Source organism: Xenopus tropicalis, chromosome 7 (genome assembly GCF_000004195.4).
Source record: "Xenopus tropicalis strain Nigerian chromosome 7, UCB_Xtro_10.0, whole genome shotgun sequence".
NCBI classification, from domain to species: domain Eukaryota; kingdom Metazoa; phylum Chordata; class Amphibia; order Anura; family Pipidae; genus Xenopus; species Xenopus tropicalis.
This window is the reverse complement of record NC_030683.2, coordinates 53,197,487-53,222,174: the sequence shown is the minus strand read 5'-3', so window position 1 is coordinate 53,222,174 and position 24,688 is coordinate 53,197,487. Positions and strand designations below refer to the sequence as shown.

At 37.6% G+C, this 24,688-nt stretch overlaps 1 protein-coding gene across 1 annotated transcript in view; it reads right to left on the bottom strand.

The window, feature by feature from the left end:
• Positions 1 to 19,351: 19,351 nt before the first annotated feature.
• zcchc24 (zinc finger, CCHC domain containing 24) overlaps positions 19,352 to 24,688 on the bottom strand; it is a 72,088-nt gene continuing 66,751 nt past the window's right edge. Inside the window, exon 4 of the mRNA XM_031905872.1 lies at positions 19,352 to 22,192. Coding sequence (XP_031761732.1) covers positions 22,079 to 22,192 — 114 coding nt within the window. The 3' untranslated portion in view covers positions 19,352 to 22,078. The remainder of the gene's footprint in view (positions 22,193 to 24,688) is intronic.

Below are 24,688 nucleotides of genomic sequence, written 5' to 3'. Positions count from 1 at the left end.
ATTGAAGTTTTGCAATAAACATGTAGGATGAATAATGACAAATTATTTAAATATAGGTTGTACAACAATAGTCACATTCGACAATTTGTCCTTAAAAAAGATAAGAAATTAAGAAAATAGAATGCTTACAGAGAAACAAAATAAGTAATTTAAATAGAGAAAAACAAAACAAAAACAAATTAACTAACTTTGCCCAGTGGATAAACTATAAAAAGAAAAGAAAAGTTCACTAGAGAGCAAAATCAAGGATAATTTTGCTTATATGTTCGTGAATTATTGAAATAAATCTATATACGCAGCATTTTATAAATCTGATCCTTATTTCTTGTATCTATAGCATTAAAGAAATATGACCATGTATTTTTAAAAGGAATCCTGGATTTAGGTTCACTTGTTTTTGCTTTGATGGCCTCTTGCCAGCTAAGCTGATTAAAGGAGAAGTAAAGGCTAAGTCACTTGGGTGTGCCAAAATGTTAGGCACTCCCAAGTGGCTTAGATCGCTTACCTTTTACCCCAGGCTGGTGCCCCTGTACAAAGAGAACAGCACCAGCCCGGGGTAGCGCGCGCATGCGCAGTAGAACTTAAACAAGAAAGTCGGCTTTTCACTGTACTGCGCATGCGCCGGCCCACGGATTTCGCCGGCAGAAGAGAGAGGAAGGAGGAAGCACTCGCTGCAGCAACCCAGGCTGGTGCTGTTTTCTCCTAACAGGGGCACCAGCCCAGGGTAAAAAGTAAGTGATCTAAGTCACTTGGGGGTGCCTAACATTTTGGCACCCCCAAGTGACTTAGCCTTTCCTTCTCCTTTAAGATAAATAATTTCTGCTATAGGAGGGGTTTCCTCTTTTAACCAATAATAAAATAATGCTTTTTTAGAGGCAGCCATGAACAAAAATAATAATTTATCAATTTTTTGTGCTAAGGAGACTGGTAAAATGCTTGATAACACCTCCTCTTTTTAATGTGTAATAGAGCGAAACTAGGAGATAACTTTATATTTAAATTCAACCTGTGGTTCAAGAATCCTTCCACCATAGTTACATAGTTACATAGGGTTGAAAAAAGACCATCAAGTTCAACCATGTTCCAGAAGTTACCAATCTTCGGACAAGACCATAGGTAGTGGAATAAATTAACACCAGTTTCGTTACATTTGGGGCAAAAAGAGTTTGTTTTAAAGCACTTATTACGAACAAAAAGTTTTCCATATATTTAATGTTCAAGTTTGAATTGGTGAATCCTCCAGCTTTCAGCAAAAATCAGATTGTTGAATTCATTTATAGACCAATTGCGAAGGGGATATAAATTGTTGTAGATAAACAGACCACTTAGCAGACACATTCTTTAAGGGATGATTATCTTGGGTAAAAAAATCCCAGAATGTACCAGAAAGTATGTTGATTTTTATATTAAGTGGTTTGTCTTTAAAGGCAAAGTAAAGGCTAAGTCACTTGGGGGTGCTAAAATGTTAAGCACCCCCCAAGTGACTTTAATCACTTACCTCGTACCCCGGGCTGGTGCCCCTGTTAGGAAAAAACCGCACCTGGAGCGATGCGCTTCCTCCTTCCGCCTGCGTTTCACTAAGACTTGGGGGTGCCTTACATTTTGGCACCCCCAAGTGACTTTGCCTTTCCTTCTCCTTTAAATTCTAATATTGCCTCAGCCAGTCTATGTTTAGCGACAACAAAATTGTCTTGGTAAATTACTCCGTTTACTATGTAATGCAGAAAATATATCAGAATAAGGTTCATGGAGTAATTCTATTTCTGGGTTGGTGTATTTGTTACTTTGAAAGATCCATTCAATAAGGTATCTTGTTAGAGCAGACAGGTTAAATGTTCTAAAATTCGATACCTTTAGTCCACCAAGTTTAGCAGGTCCCCTTAATTTGGACAAAGCTATTTTCGATTTTTTTTCATTCGAAATAAATTTCACAAGTGCAGAATCTAGCTTTCTAATATCTGACTGTCTAATAAGTAAAGGTAAGTTGATTAAAGAATAAATCGGTTTAGGAAAGATTAAAGTTTTGAAAAAGATCACCCTGCCTTTTAAATTTAATGGGGAATGCATCCATTTTTTATACATTGAGATGATATTATTAATGGCAGGAGTGATGGAATACAAATTATTTAAATCTATGGGAATAGTTAAGCCCAAATATTTGAGTTGTGTTTTTGGGTGTCTTAATTGCAACTTTTTTAAAAGAGAGTTAGATTTAGAGCCAAATGGATTCATTATCTCAGTCTTGTCAACATTTACTTTATATCCTGAAAAGGACTGAAAATTCACAAGCATATCAAAAACAGCTTTAAGAGAGTCATTGGGATTTTTTATGATTAGCAGCAAGTCATCTGCAAATGCTAGTACCTTAAGTTGCTGCTTGTTAATAGTGATACCTTGGAAAGCCTTAGAAGAATTGAAAGCTCTAATCAATGGTTCTAAAGCTATATTAAATAACAAGGGAGATAAGGGGCAGCCTTGTCTAGTCCCCTTAAAATTTTTAAAGGTTTGGATTGGGCACCTCCTAAAATGACTTGAGTTTTGGGATTAGAGTAAAGATATTGAATGTAATGATAAAATGGGCCATTAATACCAAAATAAATCCAAACAAATGAAAAGATGGTCCCAAATCAAATTATCAAAAGCTTTCTCAGCATCAATATTAATTATGGAGCAAGGAATCTTATGTTTCTTGGTAAAAAATATTATATTGGGTTAAGCTCTTATGTTCTTAACCCCTAATCTATTTTTAATAAAACCGTTTTGAGCTTCGGAGATAACAGAAGAAAGGATCAGGGACAATCTATCAGCCAAAATTTTTGATAATAACTTAATATCTTGATTTAATAGAGATATTGGCCTATAAGATGAGGGGAGAGAAAGATCTTTATCTTTTTTCGGTATAACTTTAAGGCTAGAAAGTTCACTAGAGGGAAGTTTTTTACCAGATAGTAGAATATCATTAAAAAGATTAGTTAGGAAAGGAGACATTTTGTCCTTCAGAAGTTTATAAAAAGTAGGGGGGAGGCCATCAGGACCACCCACTTTTCTAGATTTTAAATTATCAATGGCATAAGTAACTTCTTCAGTTAAAATTGGTCCATGAAGATCTTTTAATTGTTCCAAAGATATTTGGGGGATCTTGCTGTTAGTGAGAAACAATGGCTTTGTCTCAGAGTTGTTATGAGTGTTATGGGAGTAAAGCTTTTCATAGTAATTTTTGAATATATCAACTATTTTATTGGTATCATTACTTCATACATTGTTTTTATCTTTAATTCTAATTAGTTTAGTATGTCTATCATGTAATTTTGTTAGATTGAAAAGCATATAATTAGCTTTGTTATTTAAATTACTATATTTAGCATGTAAATATGAAGCAAAAAAGTTGTTTCTAAAGTCAATCCAGGCCTTGAGCTCTTCAGTAACTTTTTTGTATTTTAAAGCATTCTCCAAAGAGGGAAATTGTTTAAGGCGAAGATATAAATCTTTTTGCCTTTTACTTAAGTTTAGAAAGTTTTTTTGTACCTTACGATAATAATGAGACGTAAAAGATAAAATCTCTCCCCTAATCACAGCTTTCCAAGTTTCCCAAAACAATGGGAGATTATCTAAATGGTCTTTATCAATTAAGAACATATCCCATCTACCTTGAAGCATTTTGATGAAGTCAGGGTTATCTTTCAAAGGACTAGGGAAGGACCAAGACCAAGATGTTGTTGAATTGGAGAACTGGATAGAAACTGGTGCATGGTCAGATATATCAATGTTACACATATCAGCTCTTATAATTTTACTTAGTAAATTATTTGACGTCAAAATATAATCTATTCTAGTTCCTATATTGTGGGGAGAGGAGAAAAAGGTAAAGTCTTTCTCTGTTGGATGGAAAATTCTCCAAGTATCATTTAGGCCAGTGTCTTCTGAATTTGTGTAAAAGTTTAGATGTTTTGAAATGATCTTTAAATTTCCTGTCAGTTCTGTCAAGGGACCATAAATAAGATTCATTTAAGTCACCTGCTAAAATTAAATTAGTATGGGGAAGTGAAGACATTGTTTAAGCCAGGAGAAGTATTCATTTTTGGCATTATTTGGAGCATAAGCAGAACATAAGTGCCATGGAGTATCATTAATAAGTACCTCTACGTAAATATATCGGCCTTACTCTTCTTTGACTGATTGTAGTATAGCTACATTTAGTTTGTGGTGAAATAGGATAGCTACACCACATGTTTTATTAACTGCTGGAGAAAAAACAACCTTTTTTTAACTTTTTGTTATCGGATTCATTCAGGTGGGTCTCTTGTAGAAAAGCTACATCACATTTAAAGCTTTTTAATTTTTGTGAAATACTTTTCCTTTTTATATGATGATTTAATCCATTGACATTCCAGGAAACTATGTTCAATGGTAAAGACTTATGTTGGAATTATATCAGAAAAGCAGAATTTATATATATATATATATATATATATATATATATATATATATATATATATATATATATATATATATATATATATATATATATAGCAGAAAAGATACTCCGCACTCACAGGACTTATGAAAAATAAAGAAATAATTTATTGGTCAAACAACTAACGTTTCGGCTGGCGCAGCAGCCTTTCTCAAAGTGACTCAGTGTCAAACAAATCCCCTAATTAAACCCAAAAAAATGGCGCCAAAAAACCAGTATGACATCCTCAAGTGGGAGTGTAGAAAATTACTGTGTAAGGTAAATGAGACAACAGGATTTAAATGCACCCAGGCACCCTAAATCCTGTTGATACGTGAGTGCCTGATCCATTTGGACTTTGTATTTTTTCTATCAGTGCACCCGAGATCGTTTACCCTTTTTGCATCACCTCTAAATTTCTCCAGCTGATTGAACCTGAGTATGGCCACTTCGGATGGTAGGGATATAGTTGAAATCCCTCTGTCCGGTTTCCAGTTTTCTGACGCGGAGGCTGCTGAAATTTTGTTTGATGAAACTGCAGATGATGTCTCTCCACATTCATCCAGCACAGACTTATACCACCAATATTTGAAGTTGAAACAGCGTGAGACTGACCTCAAGTTACACGGTATATACCTTTCTGATTTTTACAAAAAGCAACACATCCCCAGGGGCTTCAGAATCCGCAACACCCCCACGATTGGAAGAAACAACGTGGACTTCTGTAAACGGTGGTGCCAGATCCTCAACAAATGCTCTATGGACTTAATATTACTCGTCATTGAAGAGGTTAGTAGGAATTTAACGATTGTGCACACTGAACTTTCGGCGTTTGAAACAGCACATCTACAAACCCTTTCCAACGATACAGACCACAAGTGGCAGAGGCCATTTGAAACAATGTAAGCAGACTGTTACAAATGTTGCAACTCGATGAGGAGTATGTTAAAAAAAAAAAAAAAAAACCCACCTGATACTGCGTCAGGCTTCAATTCCACTTCAAGACATGAGGCTTAAGCAGAGGCCATTTGAAACAATGTAAGCAGACTGTTACAAATGTTGCAAACTCGATGGACGAGGGTCAGGCAGAGACCATTTGAAACAATGTCAGCAGCCTATAACAAATGTTGCAAACTCAACGCAGATACTGTTAAAAGTCTGCCTATCACTACCTCGGCTTCTCTTCCACCTCAGGGGGAAGGTATGTGTAAAAACTTTATATACAGCAGCTTTTTAATGCAGATTTTTGACCTGTGGGAAACAGGAGCTTTATCCCTGAGCCTCCATCCTTACCGGCGTCAAACAGAAAGTCCTCACTGAAATGTTTTAACATACACATTCAGTTTAGTTGGTATATTAGCCAGCACTAAAACCACTGAAATGTTTTAACATATATAATTAGTTTAGTTGGTATATTAGCCAGCATGAGAACTACTGCAGTGTACATTCAGTTTGGTTGTTCCAATAAGCCGGCCCATGAACACTCTGCTGAAGAGCCAAGTGTTGTCCATTCCCAATTACAAACTGGCTGAACAGGGTTACATAAACATATTGCAAGACACCAGTTCCCTAGCCTTTAGAACAGGGAACCGCAACCTTTTATACCCGTGAGCCACATTCAAATGGGAAAAGTATTGGATAGCAACACAAGCATGAAAAAGTTTCCTGGTGGTGCCAGTAAGAGCAATAATTGGCTATTTAATAGCCCCTATGGGACTGGCAGCCTACAGAAGGCTCTGTTTGGCATTATACTGGGTTTTTATGCAACCAAAACTTGCCCAAAAGCCAGGAATTCAAAAATAAGCACCTGCTTTGAGGCCCCTGGGAGCAACGTCCAAGGGGTTGGTGAGCAACATGTTGGGGATCACTGCTTTAGAACTAGCCCGACTCTTATCTAATACTCCTGGAGCTTCATTCTAAGCTGCAGAGGCAGGAAAGAAGGAAGTAGGGAGGGAACCTACATACCCCATTACCTACATTTAATACTGCCATCCAGTGTAATTACCTAATTACCTGCAACTGGTGTCTGCTCTGACAGGCATTGCATTTGCACTGATCACAGTGTTCACACTCTGGAAATCAAGCTTGTATTTTTTTTTTGGAAAATACCTCAACCTTGGAAAAGGCTTGTGAGGAAGGCAGCTGGCTTGGAAACCTAAAATCCTCCATTTAAAGAAAAAAAAATGATTCCCTAACAGCCACACCAGTTGCATGTCTGCTTCTGTTTCTATTCTACAGTAGGGAGTAGTGAACTAAGGAGACAAACTGTATTAGTGACAGCTCATGAGAGCTCCTTTTTAGGAATATTTGCCAGTTGTTAAAAGCAAAACTGTTTGAATAATGGTGATTGCATACTAGACAGTTTAGCACTCTAGCTGCCAAGTGCCAGGTCGTGTCTAGTGCCTGAAGCATAATGCAGAGATATGTAAAACTGCGTATTTTGAGTGATAGAATCTGGTCACTAGCAGGAACCAACTCTCTTAAAATGAGGGGGTGATGTTCCTCTACAAAATAAGGAAACACTTAGGTGACAAACCACTAGAAATCTTAAACTAGAATCGCTAGAAATCCTCTTGTTCCATGGTCTAACTACTCCAAAATGCCTTTTGGAGGAGGGGTAGGGTTGTCCATTAGATTTAGATGGGGACACTTCCGCCTCCGGTTCTGCTGCCAGTGGTGGTGCCGCACACTTGATGTGCATAAACGTTGCTGAGGCCAGCCATCAGGTGAAAAGTTTTCCACTCCTTAAGCTCTAAAGGCTGGTCATTGGCTATTTATACTGGTGCCACACCTATTTTGCAGCACAGCCTAGCTGATAGGGCAGCAGCTGCACTGCAGTTTGCCTTGCGGACAAGTAACCGGGGGAGGGAAACCTGGCAGGACATGGGCTGCACAGGAGATGAATTTTCTGCCAGCAGAGTTCTGTGAGCAGAGTTAGCACACCAGTACCGAGTCATTCTCAGATTGGCAGGTAAAAACTGCCCACACTGCTAAAGTGCGAACCACCACCTTGCCTGCCTTACCAGACGATGGTGCAGTGCTGCCATTTCTGCCTGGTAGGTGAGGTCTGCTGCCTCTGTGGGGCCGGCTCTTCATCATCATCATTAACAACACACAATTCCCCCTCCGAATTGCTGAATCCTCCCCTGGATTAGACCCAAATCATATGCAGCACCCTGCCTGCTGTGTTTGCTTTGGTTGCCTAGTGGAGGCAAAAAAATCTATCAGTCCTGTGTGTGCCAGGTGTCCCACTGCAGCCCAATGCCAAAACCTGTTGCTGCGGTTGTAGATGCTGCTGTACAACTTTGCCAGACTAGGTACAGCACATCTGTACAGCTGGGCTGTTGTGGGGTAGCATGCCCACGACCAGCACAGAGCCCTCTCCCACAGTCTCATACTCCCACACCTTCCAAAAATAACCCCCCCCAAAAAAAGATCAACAGTAGCATGCACCCACAAGGGATGCACACATAAACCTGATAAGTAAGTCACACAACAACTCTTCTAAGCTCCTAGTGTAACCACTACCAACAATGGACTGAGTGATGGCTGCCTCTGCACCTCCTTATATAGACAGTGAGAAAGCTCATATCTTATTGTTTGATTGGGTAGGGAAGAATAAAATTATGTGTGCGTATTTTTCCCATGCTCCGCACATTTTGACACGCATCTTTTTTTGGTGTGAAACTAAAATGTGGCAAACTTTTGCTGCGATTTTGCAAAACTTTTCGCCTGCTGTGAAGTATGAAAATGTGCCAGCGACAGGGTGCATGGCATTAATAATAGTATTAGTGCAATATTTGTTCAGAGACACCTACTGACACAACTCACTATGAATAGTGGGTGGGTGCTTTAGCTCTCCCTGCAAATCTCACAAGTGCAAGAAGCATTTCTGTATTTAAATGAGTCTGAGACTCTCTGGCATACAAAGAGTTATACAGCATTATATAGAAACTGGTGTACAAAGAGTTACAGGCAAGCAGAATGGCAGACACAGCCACAGTCTATACATAACCAAGGCACAGATGCTATCATACACAGATTTACAAATTTATATCCAGGTTAAATGAGACAGAAAGGTGCATTATAATTTTTTTCTAAAACTATTTGCCAAGGGGAGGTCATAAATGTGAAAATAGATGTAAAATATTAATTTATACCAAAATCATCTAACATCAAATTCATAAACACCTTACCATGGTTATAACTTTTTACACCTTACACCTAAATGCCTTTAACATGAAAAAGGTTACAGTGTTTCTGCCAATTTAACTCTATCTATCTGAATTTGGTATAATTAAAGGGTAACCCTACCCAAAAAAGTTTTGTTTTGTAGAAAATATCTTGTTAGAATATCCTATTGATAAAAAAAAATCTGAATGTTGGCATTTCTTGCAGTGTATGGGAACACGGCCATTTGAAAATTTCTTGTAGTGAAGGTGTTAAAAATTACTGTCACTACAAGAGCTGTAGGAAGGGCAAAAATGAAGCCAAATATAAAGAGGCATTCAGAGAAGTAATCATAAGGGTCACTGTCCCGGCCACACACCTTGCCAAGTGGAGGTTTATATTCTGGGAATATTCCCCAGGTACTACTCTGTGAGACCAAATGAACGGTGCCTGTATGGAGTTTCTCATGCAGTGGAGAAAAGTAAACTGAGGCGCATACAGGGACCCTGCCTAATATAAAATTGTTTTGTGGAGCATCTATTCAAATTTCACAATTTGCCCTTTTGAGAGATTTTAAATAAAATGCATTTATATTAGGCTCTCTAACTATTACAAACCCTACATGACTAATAACAATTTCAATTTAGGGATACATTTGCTGTAGTTCTCCAGAGAATTTTATAAAGCAAATGTAGGGACCTTTAGGGTTAACAATCCCTATAACTTATAACCCTACCTTCCTTATTTACATTTGTTACTGGGCAGAAGCCCATGTATTTATTTTTGCTATTAGTGTATTGTACTTTTTGTGCTCATAGCAGTGTTTTGCAAGGGATGGATCTTATACTTTGGCCCGTATCTGTTGAGCCAGGTGGATGTTCCATTGAGCCTGGGCTTAATAAAGAAGTCGGGGAACAGGGACCCTGTGAACAAAGATTAGTAAATGCAGGATATCTTTTGTTATAGCACTTTCTAGGAAAGTGAGATAGTAATTAGCAAGAGCAGCTTTCTGGATCCAACCAGGAGAGATAGCTAAAAGTATTCTCCTTTACAGGCTCTGCTGCGTTAGTGAAGAGACCACAGTAGTGACAAGGCATAGTTTTCTCCCTGAACCACATCTGTTTTTTGGGATCTGGTCCATTAAGGTGGAAACCCTAAAGATTAAGATTGCTCCCCAACTACTCTCCATAGTGGCACACCTTTACATTGCTTGCTCTGCGTTTAACCTGCCTTTCCATTGCTCTACCTCAGTATTGTGAGTATTACTGCATAACCCTGTGGATCATTTGTAGTGGACAATAAAACCAGTTCTTTTTGAGTTTGCTGCAAGAACCTCCTGGCGTCCTTTATTTCTCTTATTTTGCACACAGTATAAGTGAGTTGTAGTAGCACTACCTTTCCTTGATCCTTCCACATAGTGAAGGCCCATCCTGTGTATTAGGTCAAGTGTACAACATGCTCTATAGCCTATCTAACTGGTCTTTGTCTGTTTTACAGCCAAAAGGGGTTACACAAACTTTATAATTATTTTTTTTGTGACTATCTAAAGAACTGAGACAAGGTAATGTTATTCCATTATGCTTGTAACACTTTTCACTTAAAGGAGAAAAAAAGGCTAAGTCACTTGGGGGTGCCAAAATGTTAGGCACCCCAAGTGACTTAAATAATAGCATTTTGGGCAGTTTTTTTCCAACCTGTGAGGCTGCTCCTCCTTGAAGGGCCCAGAGCAGTGTCTGGTGGGGTTTGGGGGAGATTTACGAAGAATGCCTATTAAAAGACAACCCTGGGTTCCCGCTTTAAAGGTCAGCCAGGCTATGGTTGGGCAAACACATATCTGCCGGAGATGTTTTTTGAAAAGTTATTAAATGGCTCCTATAACAATGTTTTCATATACTTGTAACCTTAATATTAAGTAAGGGGGTTCCTGACCAAATATTGGACATCAAAGGTGGGCCTGAACCAATGTAGTCTGACAACAACTGCTTTAGAGTATAGAGATAAGTTAGACACACACACAAAGAAATAAACAACACATGTTGATTTGCAAAGTTTTAATTCACTGTTAAAATACTATAGCAATACACAGATGGCTAAGCATTTAAGGCATTTAAGGCACAAGTCGGAATGCCAATATGGGAACACCCATCCCAGATTTCCAGCTCTGTGGCTGCTGGGACTTGGGTCTGCCCATCATTTCAGCTCTAAATATGGTTACCCAGTAACAACTGTATCCAATCTATACATAAAACACAAAATCACAAGAAAAAAAAGGAATAAAACATATACATTATAAATTGTGCCTATAATCTACAGGCTACTGCTTCCAGTACAATAATATAAAATAAACATGCCATTATGTAGTGCTTACATAGTTACAAATAACGGAAATTGCCAGATATTATACTTCTAAAGATACAACTCATAGTGCATCTCTTAAATTAGTGCTACATGCCTGCTCCACAGAGCTGACAATTTAACCTTGGCACCAGGAAGATGGATCAATTCATATTCCTTGGTGTGTGTATATGTATATTTAGGAGGATTCTGTAGATCTGTAAGCAAGAAGCCCTTTTGTTTGCAATATTAACTCTTTAACAAAAAAAAACGTTTAAAAACTTTTACAATTCATTTCTGCCAGTTCTTAAAAATGTTTTCTATTCAGACTGTTTTGTATGTAATGATACATATATTCACAACAAATTAAACATTTTTGTGTTGTCTTCAACAAGAAAAATATCCAATTTCATAAGATAAATGTAATGTTATTCCTAGTTATGCATGACTTAGGACTTTCTACAAATAGCAAATCCTCCAGAAAATACTTGATCCACTATGGAACCCAAATTCTAATGTGCATGTAAGAAATGACTGTCTGTATTTCTGCTACTGTGAATTATAAATCTCTAGGAAGGTAAAATCAGAGAAATGTGGTGGGTTTGACGCACTTGATATTCTCACTTGATTTATCCCTCCAAAATATTATAGTGTTGGTCACACTCCGTGGCTAATAAATGGTTTAAGAATATTTTTCATTTAGCAGTGTGTTGATTATGTTGTTACTCTATCATTGAATGGTTGATGCCCTTTCAGGTCTCCAGGGTGCTACTGCACCACTGTAACATGTTTTCTAAATGAGTGTTGAAAGGTCACTAAAAGTCCTTCACTATTTTTGTATGCTAATCTTGTACCTGTCATTTCTTCTGCAAATGTATTTATGGTAGACAAATGCCAAAATCTATCAGCTATGCCTCTCTTTTAACTCGTTAACAGTCTGCCATCATTGGCACAGGCTGTTTTTTCATACACAAAACCCTTGAATGTGGTTTTGTATTAAAGTGGCAAAGTCTGCTCTATTTCAGGACATGCATCTTTGTAAATATGTGTTTTGGTCATAATAATGTGAATCACCATAGGAAGCTTCAGTTTGTTTACAATAGGAAGTACCACAAGGAGCCCACAGCTGGTAAATGTTGCCAAAACTGGCAAAGTGTCTTGTGAGTGTGACACTTAATAGTAGAATTGGTGAAGTGTGGTGGTAAAACGGTGCAGTTACCGGTGGGTCTGTAGATTGTCCATACTAAACCTATGGGTTTTTTTCCTGACAGGATGGGAGAAATATATGCAGAAACTGAAATACAGACAATCCCTTTTAAATGCAACTGCTTTTGTCATTAACACTAGCATTTTTATATGTACATGTAGATGAAGATTTCTCTTAGTATTTGACCAATTATTTAGTGGAAGATTTGTTACTGAATGAAACTATAAATAAGTACATGCATACTTAAAGCAAACATGGGTTAATATATCACATTAATAAACTGGAGTGCTAACTCTTGTGTTTACTTTTCTTAAATGAAAACTTTCCAACTATACAACACACCAAATATATCCAGCTATTAGGTCTTTATCCCTGTACCATCCAGTTTAAGAGGTAAGAGTATTTGTATATTTATAAAGAAATTGCCTCTAAACAAGAGGTGCCTTACTCTTCATATTATTGTTTGATGTACTGAGGCAGCTACAGCTGAGATTCCTGCTATATATCTAGAACATTTGGCAAACAATGCCAAATGTAGTGTGTAAGCATAACAGATGAACGTGAAATTCATTCCTAACCAGCCTAGCAAGATTTGGGAGCTCAATATCCAATATATGAATGCACTGGAAATGTCAGAAAACCAGTTTTATAGACAGAGCCATAACTTGCTAGTTACGAAATAGTAAAATAATGACATTACAGTTCAAGCAGTTATAAGATTAATACTTTCTACAGTATAAGAGACATTCATTACAACAGTGAAAAAAATACTAGCTGCTAAAGTAATAAGCAAGATTTCTCCCTATATGTTCTTTACTGAAATATGGCATCTACATCTTTAAAAGCATTAGCATATACTCTAAAAAGAATACTTTTGGTATTCGGACAGACAGCATGCACTCCAAAGCAACTATGTTAGATTATTTTAGCATCAAACCGCATGCTGTAAGAGTCACCTAAAATGCACTGCAAGGGTACAAAGCCTTTCTAACAAATATCTTCATTGCAGTGACAACTTTCATTTATTAGAAAAAAAGCAATAAACAGTTCAAATAATAACACATTGCTTACATAAATGTAAAGGTTTTTCTTTAGAAATTATGTACCAAAGTTTATATAATTTTTATGTAGATAATATGTTCATCTCAATGAAGTCTGGTTACATATTTTATACAACACTGTCACAAATAAATCTTCCATAAATATTTCCTATAGGATAAATCCTAAACTTGAAGTAAGAAAAGGCTTCACTTTTATTAGTGTTTGGATAGAGATACAAAGGCCCTTTAAGAAGTTTAGATCTGTAAAAACACTAAGAAAAACACACAGAATCCAATTATTCTACTTAACTGAAAGGCCCCCAAATATATACAAAATAAACATTATTGCAAAGTGTTCCTCTATCAGATAATTCATAATCAATCATTCATTGTTGCTAGTTCCAAATAAAAAAAAATTAACATCTTGAATTTTTTTTTCAAAATACACACATAGTTTAAAAAAAGATATGCTATGTCAAGTAATGCTGGGTATAAATAGATATCTGCAGGCAAAATTCGATATATGAGTAAACAACAGAATTAATACGATTGTCCCTTTATAAGATACTTCAATATACATACAAATGCACAAATGGGTTTGCAGAAAGGGTTAACTTCAAGGAGGCTGAAAGTACACAGTGAAACACAGAGGATTTTGTTAGCCCACTTGAAGCTCCACTAAACTCCATAGCATAGATATACCATGCACACACACTCACAATCAGGCTGGGAAAACAAAATGGGCCCACACAATACCAAAGCCATGTAAACCTAAGAAATTAGCAAGACATCAATTTGATGAGGAAACAAGTACATAAATGAACATTCACCAGTAGAGCAAAAGGGTCATTAAAGGTAACTTTCCTTTCCCTCTCAAAATATATTTTAGTCATGTAGCAGAATATAACATTTTAAAACAAAAGTTTTTGCACCTCCCACTGAAAAAATAGTAATATCTACAACGTATATTCGCCTAAAGCGCTCATTTTGTACAGTGCTCTTAGCATTTTCTAAGGTAAAGAAATTGCACACAAAGTTTACAATGTGAGTTTGACTCCTGAGGCACATAGAGATAACGTAACCTGCCCAAGGTCTTCTATAGCTGACACAGCTCAAAGCTTTTAGAACAACTTTCCAACACAAAACAAAAGTCAACCACGAGCAAAATGGAACATTCAGGGTTCTGTCTTTTAATTGACATGCACTGTCCTTCAGATTCCATGGCTATATTTAGCCAACCATATTTGAGGTATTAACTATTTTACTGACTATTTACATGTATCCTGTCTGTCCTACCATACTAAATCTCTTGAAAAGCACAACTAAGCTGTAGGGCTTCCCTTTTCTCTGTAATTGCACATAGCCAAAATGTATTTTTACTTTTAAAAATGTTACAGTGTCACTACTAGAAATGCTTACATATATTAATAATTCCAGCCACTTCCCAAGCTGGTGTGCCAAAAGTATAACAGATATTAGAAACAGGCAGAGACACATGGGTAATAGGGTACTCAGAGCTCAAACTTTTAATGGTGAATAACTAGAATATACTAAGAGAAAGTAAAATGTGGCATGCTAACTAGTAGATTGCGTAGTCTATAACCTTATACCGGTATGGGATTTCTTATCCAGAAAGCTCTGAATTACAGGAAAGTAATCTATCACAGAGTCAATTTTATGCAAATAATTTAATTCTTAAAAAAATTTATTTTCTTTTTTTCTCTGTATAATACAACAGTACCTTGTACCTGGTATCCAGAATGCCCAGGAACTGGGGGTTTCCAGATAAAGGTCCTTTCTGTAATTTGGATCACTATATTTTAAGGGGCAAACCAAAGTGTGAAATTTGAGCTCTTCACAGTAAAATTCCACTAATCTCTATTAACTTCTTTTGGATTTTTAGAGGATTATTTATTAATGAACAAACGTTGGAGCTCGCCATTTAACAAATATGCCTCCAAAAATCCCACAGAAATGAATAGAGTATGGTGGAATTTACTGTGGTGAGTTTAATTGCACACTTTGATAAATCCGCAGCCAAGACTACTAAGAAATTATTTAAGCACTAAATAAATTCAATAGGTTTTCTGCTATTTTCCTATTTCAAGTTGAATAACTACTCCCATGGCTACACAGTCACTTGTTTATTTAAACTATAGTAGGGTTTTTGGAGCAAACACACCACTTTTACCAGTGCAGGGCAATAGTACATAACATAATAATTACTTTGATACACTTTCATATTGTTGCTGTTTCTGTTCCTTTTAAACCTTTAATACATTATAAGCATGCCTCATATGTACCTGATACTGACTTAAGCTGGCCATACACGAACCGATGATATCATATGAAACCTCGTTTCGTACGATATTCGGTGCGTGTATGGCAAGTCAGCGAGTCGACCGATATCGCAGGAAGCTGCTGATATCGGTGGACTCGCCGATCGCGCCAGTTAAAAGATTTTGATCGGGCGCCATAGAAGGCGCCTGACCAAAATCTGCCTTCAGCGCTGAATCGGCAGAAGGAAGTAGAAATCCTATTGTTTCTACCTCCTTATCTGCCGTTTCAGCCATGAACGGTTTGTGGCTGATTGTACGATCTTTCGTGCGACCGATGGTCGCATGAAAGATCGCAAATCGCCACGTGTGTGGCCACCTTAAGGATAAGTAATTGTCCTCTATCTGATTTAATCTTCTATATACAGATAAATGTAAAGTGTTAGCTCTAAGTACCTTATTATACATCTGCCCCAGCCTTACTGTCTGTTTATTTGTCTATTTTGGATTATAGCAAGATGCTTCTTTTTCTGGTCAGAGGATACTTGCTGCACAAAGGACACACAAACAAACCAAAAATAATTCCCATTAGCATATTAGACCTAAATAGGAGAGGCAATTAATATTCAACATGTAGTGAACCATGATGATGGGCAGCAAATATTAGAAATTTTCTTATTAAAATTGTATGATAAGTTTATGTGATGTTAAACTGTCAATAACTGAATCCCAGATGTAATTTGGGTTTTCCTGTGAAAAAAGTTAAGGAACTATGGTACAGCAATTGGTTCCAACAGATTCTGTCTGCCTAAGGGTTAGCTATTGTCCAGCTTTAAAACTGGGGTTTTCCAGATAAGGGGTCCTTCTGTAATTTGGATCACTATACTTAAAGGGGCAGATCAAAGTGTGAAATTTGAGCTCTTCACAGTAAAATTTCACCACTATCTATTAATTTGTTGGATTCTTATGGCTCTGGCACATGGGGAGATTAGTCGCCCGTGACAAATCTCCTTGTTCGCGGGCGACTAATCTGCCCGGATTGCCATCCCACCGGCGAAAATGTTAATCGCCGGTGGGATGGCAATCCGGGGAGATTAGTCGCCCGCGAACAGGGAGATTTGTCGCAGTCGACTAATCTCCCCATGTGCCAGAGCCCTTAGAGGCTTATTTATCAATGGACAAACGTTGTAGCTCACCATTTAACAAATATGCCTCCAAAAATTCTATATAAAAATCCTATAAAAATAAATAGAGAGTGGTGGAATTTACTGTGGTGAGCTTTAATTGCACATTTTGATAAATCTGCCCCCAAGTCTACTGAGAAATCATTTAAACACTAAGGGGCTGATTTACTAACCCACGAATCCGACCCGAATTGGAAAAGTTCCGACTTGAAAACTAACATTTTGCGACTTTTTCGTATGTTTTGCGATTTTTTCGGATTCTGTACGAATTTTTCGTTACCAATACGATTTTTGCGTAAAAACGCGAGTTTTTCGTATCCATTACGAAAGTTGCGTAAAAAGTTGCGCATTTTTCGTAGCGTTAAAACTTACGCGAAAAGTTGCGCATTTTTCGCGTAAGTTTTAACGCTACGCAAAATGCGCAACTTTTTACGCAACTTTCGTAATGGATAGGAAAACTCGCGTTTTTACGCAAAAATCGTATTGGTAACGAAAAATTCGTAAAGAATCCGAAAAAATCGCAAAACATACGAAAAAATCGCAAAGTACCGATCATTACGAAAAAAACGCAATCGGACTCCATTCGACCCGTTCGTGGGTAAGTAAATCAGCCCCTAAATAAATCCAATAGGATTATTTTGCTTTATCTAAGGATTTATTGAATTTTAGATTTACTTCCCTTTACAGATATAAATAATTTTATTGTTAAAGGAGAAGGAAAGTCAACAATCACTTGGGGGTGCCAATGGTTTGTCTTCACCTACCTGATTCCCCAGGCCGGTGCTCCAATGCTTGCCTGGTATTCTTCCAGTGAGCATTACAGAGTTATCCTCTTCCTGCTTCTTTAGTGGAAAAAGCCAAACTTAAACAAAAAAATGACATTGTTTTTACTGCGCATGTGTCAGCTCATGGATTTTGAAGAAAGAAGAAGCAGAAGGACAGGATTGCTTCATGGTGCTCACTACAAAGAACCCCAGGCCACAACAGTTTTCTGCTGACAGCACCGGCCCAGGATATCAGGTAAGTGAATACAATCATTAGGGGGTTCCTAACTTTTGGCACCCCTAAGTGATTGTGACTATTCTTCTCCTTTAAGAATAAGCATGTTTTTTGGTGTAAAAGCACATTACTAAGGTCTCTGGTGTATGGGCACTTGACCGACACTGCCCATCTGCTGAAAACAGCACTGGCCACTTGTACTGTTCATCAATAAACAGCACCCTGTCTAACACACACTTGATGGCAAAATTAGATCTATCTGTCGCTGTTCCATGTGTGTTAGACAGGGTGCTTTTCAGTGAATAACATTTCTGGAAGTAACAGACAGACAGGGATGTTTTGACCTCCAGTGTTTTCCAGTGAAAGGCAGCAGTGCTGTATGCATAATAATTTGCAAGCAGTTAACACTGAGATTGGAGAAAAGCATTAACAGCTTTCCAGTTTTTTTAGTGGGCCAATTATAGATCCCAAAATCTTAATGTATCCAGGCAATAGCCAACATCCAAGTTTTTCAGCCTCATTAGGAGAAATACCCTGAAAAAAGCCAGGAACGTTTTGCCTGTGGTTTTCCTGAGCTCCCCAATGTTAAATTTTTATATATTGGTCTGTATATGAATAAACTTTAACTGCATTAGCAGATTTATTTACATGTAAAGTTCTGCTGAGTTCAAGGATATATTGGCATTCCCTTATCAAGACAAAATACAGGGCCTTGAGTAGAGTACAATGTAATCAAGACAGGGAAAATAGCCTTTGTAGCTTGCATTTATCTGCAATACCAGTTCTGCCAAAACATAAAGGACTATCACATGTAAGGAATAAACAGCTAGGTGCTCTTTTGTACACTACATTTTGAAAAATGTCCAGACACCACCTGTCCAGAACCTCATGTTTACTTTCACTGGAACCAGGGGCCCTAACCAAAATCATGAAAATCAGACCCAGACCATTATATGGCTAAAAAGCGACTAATTATTCCACTGCCCAGAGTTCAATGGCAGTGACCTTTACACCACTGTAGCCAACGATTAGCACTGTGCAAGGTGACACAAAATAAAGGCACACAACTTTAGGTTATTGGCATACAAGACATTGTCACCCTAATTACATTAACTCCAGCAACTGAATGCCCCAAAATACCTTAGTATTGATGTCAATTGAATCAGCAATACAAAAAGACAATATGGCTCATGTATCATGGTGCAGTACCACTAAGTTTCACTGCGCTTTTTTTTTGCATTCAAGTTACTATAGCATAAATCATTTAGTAATCTGGCAACATTGTGTGCTACTTCACATAGAGCCTTTTAATTACCACCTACCTTGCCCTGGCTAACCTTGCATTCTGTGGCTAACTGTGGCCTTACTTCAGACCAAAAGTTTGGGTCAATCGCCTTATGTGCTCTCCTCTAACAAATGGTAGTGTGCAAGGCTCCAAAGGCTGGAAGGAAAACCTCATGGAATTATGAAAGAAAGCAGCATATTATGGTAATAACAAACTGAGTGCTCTGTGGCCCCCTATAAAAAAAAGTCCCAGCATGAATTATCCTACATAGGAATATTTCAGTCTTGTGTCATTTATAAAGCAAAGTATACTTTCTGATATCATACTCAATCCCTTACTGTTTACCCATGTACAGATTATTACTTCATTTTATTGAATTTATGTAACAACAAATGCTTTTACATTTAATGATCTATTGTAATTTATTATTTTTTATATTTCCATTGTATTTGTAAGATTGAAATATTGAGATTCACATCTACTATTTTGTTTTATCATACCTACTGACATTGCCATAATAACACATGTTGTCAGTTTAAGCCTATGAAAGTAGCGTTATACTGGCTGACCTTACAGTTATCTGACTAATTGGCCCAACGAGCCGTGGCTATGTATGAACACCTAAAGACTACACTATTCTCTAAATCAGCACTATAACTAGAAGATATTGGCTCAAAATCAAAGTTTTTTTTTTGGCCTACCATGATGACTGTTTTTTCACCCACATACAGTGAACCAACGAATCGATCCCTTACTGGGTCCTCTACACTTCAGGCCCCCCCTACTGTCTTCTATTGTTATGATTTGGTCAAATAGTTTGTTGATAACTTCCTTATCTCAAAAAAGCCAGCAGGGCACAAGGCAGCTTAAAACCCTTGAGAGCATTGCATTATTTAAACCTTGTTCTTCGTACATGTTCACCATACAATGCACTTGTGCACAAGCCATCAGAGGACCAGTCACACATTCACATACATACCATAGCGCACTTACTGATTATATGCAAGATAAGTTCCAGCTGTGTCAGCAGCCTTTAAAAGACCTAAACCTTCAGAAGGCATTTAGGCCAGATTTAGTTTTTCATTTTTTACCACAGAGCTCTATTGTTTTTTACATGTTAATCCCTTATGTCTGTCCCTTTTCTGCTAACACGGTTTATCACTTTTGGCAGACATCTAGTGCATCATCCCACACAGAAACAGATTTGTTCCCTGTACTGATGTTCTACAAGGAGCAGTTTCTCCTAAGGTGCATTACACCAAAAGAAGAATTATTTTAAAGATACAAAAGACAATTGCCTAAAGTCATTAATAAAGGATCATTCTGTTTCCAAACCTACTCTAACACAGGGAAAAGTACACTGGAATGAGTATTATAAAATGTGAAGTTTAAAGTCTGGTTAATCCTGTATCGAACTGTCAGTTATAACAAGAGTAATGACAACACGCATGCAGACATGTACAAACACAAACACACTGATGAATTTCAGACAGACAAATATTCCAGAAAGTGGCTTCCAAAACAAAGATAATAAATAGATTCTGCAAAATTCTACCTATGGGATTAGAAACAACTTTCCATCCACGGACAACCCCAAATTCACAGTTCAAATTTTGTGTGTGTTTTTGGCCTACTAAAGAACAAACTGAAACACAACATGTAATACTGCTAATATCAGGTCCAATAAGGCAATTGCTTGTTGTGCATATAGGCCATATTTAAGCCTTTTGCTGCAGAGGACATTTAAGACCTTAAATTCTTCTAGCAGCAAATAGGTAAAATTTTATGTAAACAAATCCCCCATATCTCCCCAAAGTGGGGGCTTATATTCAGTTAGGTAGGGTTGCTATCAGCTGCTAGATTTTTTTAAAACTCCAAGTATTTTCACATGATAAACATCTCATGCTGTATTTATCAAGGCTGAAGTTGGCTTTTGGCAGTTTAAGCATCATTATTTTGTTTTAAAAAGGCTAATGCCCCACAGAGAGATTAGTCGCTCGCGATAAATCTCCGCTACACAGAAATCTCGCCCACAGTAGCAGAGATTTATCGCAGGCAACTTATCTCTTCATAGGACATTAGCCTTAAATTTCCAGTGAAGGTCTTTCTTAGGATTTCCTGGGACATTTCAATAGATTTTTCAGCATTTGTACCAAACAATGCTTTATGACAATTTATTTGAAATAAAAATCTGGTGAAAGTTCATTTAAAAATCTTTTGGTGAAATTGGGAAAAACTGACAACAGTGAAAAGTAATGGTTTTGGTAAATATGAAAAGTAGGAGAAATATGGTAAACAGCGCTTTTAAGCAAACATAGTTTTCCTTTTCAAACACTGATAAACACAGCATTAGCATTTAAAATGTTTTTGCAGGATAAAGTAGTGTATTACTGCTAATTAAATGGTATATTTCCATGTCTAGTGGTGTGCAATATTGATTCAAACATTGCAATATTTTTGTTAGTGCTTATATTTTCTATGCTGTAAAAATTCAGGATTCCCTCAAAGATGTGCTGAATCTTGTTACACCGCATAGCCACCACATACTATGAGTAGGACAAATGATCTAGTTAGGAAGTGCTTCTGTAGTCTTTGACTTTCATGATAATGGAAAAAAATTATCTATATTATTAGTGTTAATATTAGTGTTAACGCTAGGCATTTTCAGGAGATTCTTAGGTAACCTTTTCTATTGTACCTAATTATATTCTGAAAATATCCAAACAAGCATTTCTGGGGGCAGAATCCTATGTATATGCATACATCTCTAGGGCAATGCAACAATCATTTATGATGACTGCAAACTCAATGAGATTAGGATGTTAAAAAAATCTGAAGCAGGATAGCAACCGCTGTAACACTTTTTCAAAAGGCGTAATACTTTATAAATACTTCTTATACAAATACACAGGAAGAATGTTACATTCTAGCGTTCTCAAGGTACATCATTAGTTAATATAACAGATGCCAAACTATCAGCCTGCCATTTGTTGTAAAGTACATATTTTATCCTCAGCAAGACAATGGCTGGAAGGTTGGAAGTCGGACATCCCTGGTTTACTAACTAGTAATTTTGTTTCTTGTATTTATTCATTTGTGTCTGTTGATTCGCTGTTGTCTTTCTTGCAATTTACTGAACACGGCGGCAGTAGTAGCCTAACACCTTGCACTTTTCACACAGGTGCTGTGGGTGTTCCTTGCTCTGATCAGACACGTCGAGGCCATCAGGTTTCTCTAGGGGTCTCTGTAGAAACAGAAGTAGGGAAAATAAAAGTAAGCATTTACTAAATAAAAACTGTTTATACAGATAGATCACGCTTGAATAATGCATTCAGATCAGCACAGTCTAATATGCCACTTATTGTAATTGAATGTTATTTCTTTGCAACATGTGCTGAAGAATCAGGTACTATACACAGCCATGCACATATTATTGGATGTAAACACACACAGAGGTTTGTGTGCTGTAGTTTTCGTAATCACTTAAGTACCCTTATGTAATTGTTCCTACAAACCTGGATATTCAAGTAACACAAACAATTAGGGCTGTGTGTGGCCTGTGGATATGACTTTTCTTGGTTGCCAATTTAGCTTCTGCAAACACCTTGTCTGCATATTTTGTATATTCTCTGCCTTGATTTTCTCTATTTGTTTCCCCTATTTTCTTCTCTTGGATGCCTCCATCTTCGTCATCGGTATCACATTACATTACATTTTCATGCATTTATTCTAGTTTGTTACCTGGTTGCATAAGTCTCTCTCTTACTTTAACAAACTAGGAATTATTTTCAAGTCGGCATGAAAAATGGGTAGAAGAGGTCCTATATTGGAAGACGAGATGCTATAAAATGAGTCATTCAGCTTAACCAGTGCTACCATCAGGGGAAAACACATGGGTTCTGCAAGGCATTGTCAAACTTGCTATATGGATATACAGTAAGCCTTTTTCATTTAAATTGGGTTGCTTCTACTTCTACTTAGTTTCCAAAACCTAGCTGGGGTCTGGGACTGATAAATAGTATGGGGCCCTGTGAGTTCTGAGGTTGTGTAGCTAACAAGTATCCATGTCCCAAGGATGTCCAGGTGACTTTCTGGTAAGTGTTACCTACTGCATACATCCAATCCACTACATGCAATGGAAGTACATCTATCACTTGGATTTTGACTAGAGGAATTGTGCCTTGATAGTTTAAAATTCTGGGGTAGTTCTACAGCCAGTGGGGAAATAACTATAAATAAATGATTTAGGAAGGGGCTCTGGAAACTGTACTTTCATTATCTGCACACATATGGGATAGGTTATGAACAAGCTCCAGTAATAAAGCCCTACAAATAGTGTTAGAAAGGACATATACTGTGGGTGAGAGGTTTGCTGATGGCACAGAAATCCCAGGTCACTATAACATAATGAACAATTTACTCCTTCACCAGCTTTAATGATGTGTTCTACTGAATCCAAATACACCTACACCAAAACCTGTAATAAGTACCATGTCCTTGACATGCAATATAACATAAAGTTGGCAAAGGGTTAACAAACTGAGTAAAAGCATGCTTATCATGTGAGGACTGCAATTCAAGCATCCAAGCCACAAATCTCCAGTCCAGGCTTATCGTGTTTATTGATAGAAGCCAGCTTTTTCCCAGCCTTGGGAATAGTTTGTTTTATTTTTGTGGAAATGTAACATACTGTAGATCTCTAAGAGAACCACCCAACATGCCAGCAAATAGGGAAGGTGGAGCACCGCCCGACAAAATGTTGCTGCCTTGATACTTTTAAAGGGATTCTGTCATTATTTTAATGGTATCATTTTTATTACTTTATTGCCTGTTCACATAGCAAATAATTCACTCTACCATTAAAAATGTTATTCTTGAACCAATAAATGTTTTTTTTTAGTTGTAAGATTGGTGTGTAGGCGCCATTTCAGTGTATTGTGCCTGAGTCTGAGCTTTCAGAGGGAGCCAGCACTACACATTAGAACTGCTTTCAGGTAATCTATTGTTTCTCCTAACCAGTGTAATTACGGGGAGATTAGTCGCCCGCGGCAAAACTCCCTGTTCGCGGGCGACTAATCTCCCCGACTTGCCTACCCCTGCCATCCCACCGGCGAACATGTAAGTCGCCGGCGGGATGGCAGACGCGGCGGGGCGATTTCAGGAAATCGCAGAAAAAGACTTGCGAGTTTTTTTCGGCGATTTGCACGAAATCGGAGTTTTGCCGGGGTTTTGCCGCGGGCGACTAATCTCCCCGTGTGCCAGAGCCCTTAGGGTAATGGCACACACATCATTTTAATTATACGACAATAAACTGCTGGCAGTCTTTCTCCTCATTATTACAATGTTCACTGCCTATACCATATGAGTGAGAGCTGAGGACAGTGAGATAACATGGATATCATGAGTGTTTGCCACTGCCATCCAGTTCTTACAAACTATAACTGAAAGTGTCTGTCAACCTTGAAGGATGCTTTTATCACTGCTGTTGGAACCTCACAAGGTGAAGAAGCTTTTAAGAAATATAAGTCAGAGGGGACAGTAGCTGCGTTTAATGAATATAAACACTATAACAAGTGTTGTAAAACAGCAATCCGGAAGGCAAAGATAGAAAATGAGGAGCGCATCGCGGCCGAGGCCAAGACTAACCCCAAAAAGTTTTTTAAGTATATTAATAGTAAAAAGATGCAGGTTGAGGGTGTGGCCCCATTGAGTTATAATAACAATATGGTTACAGCGGATA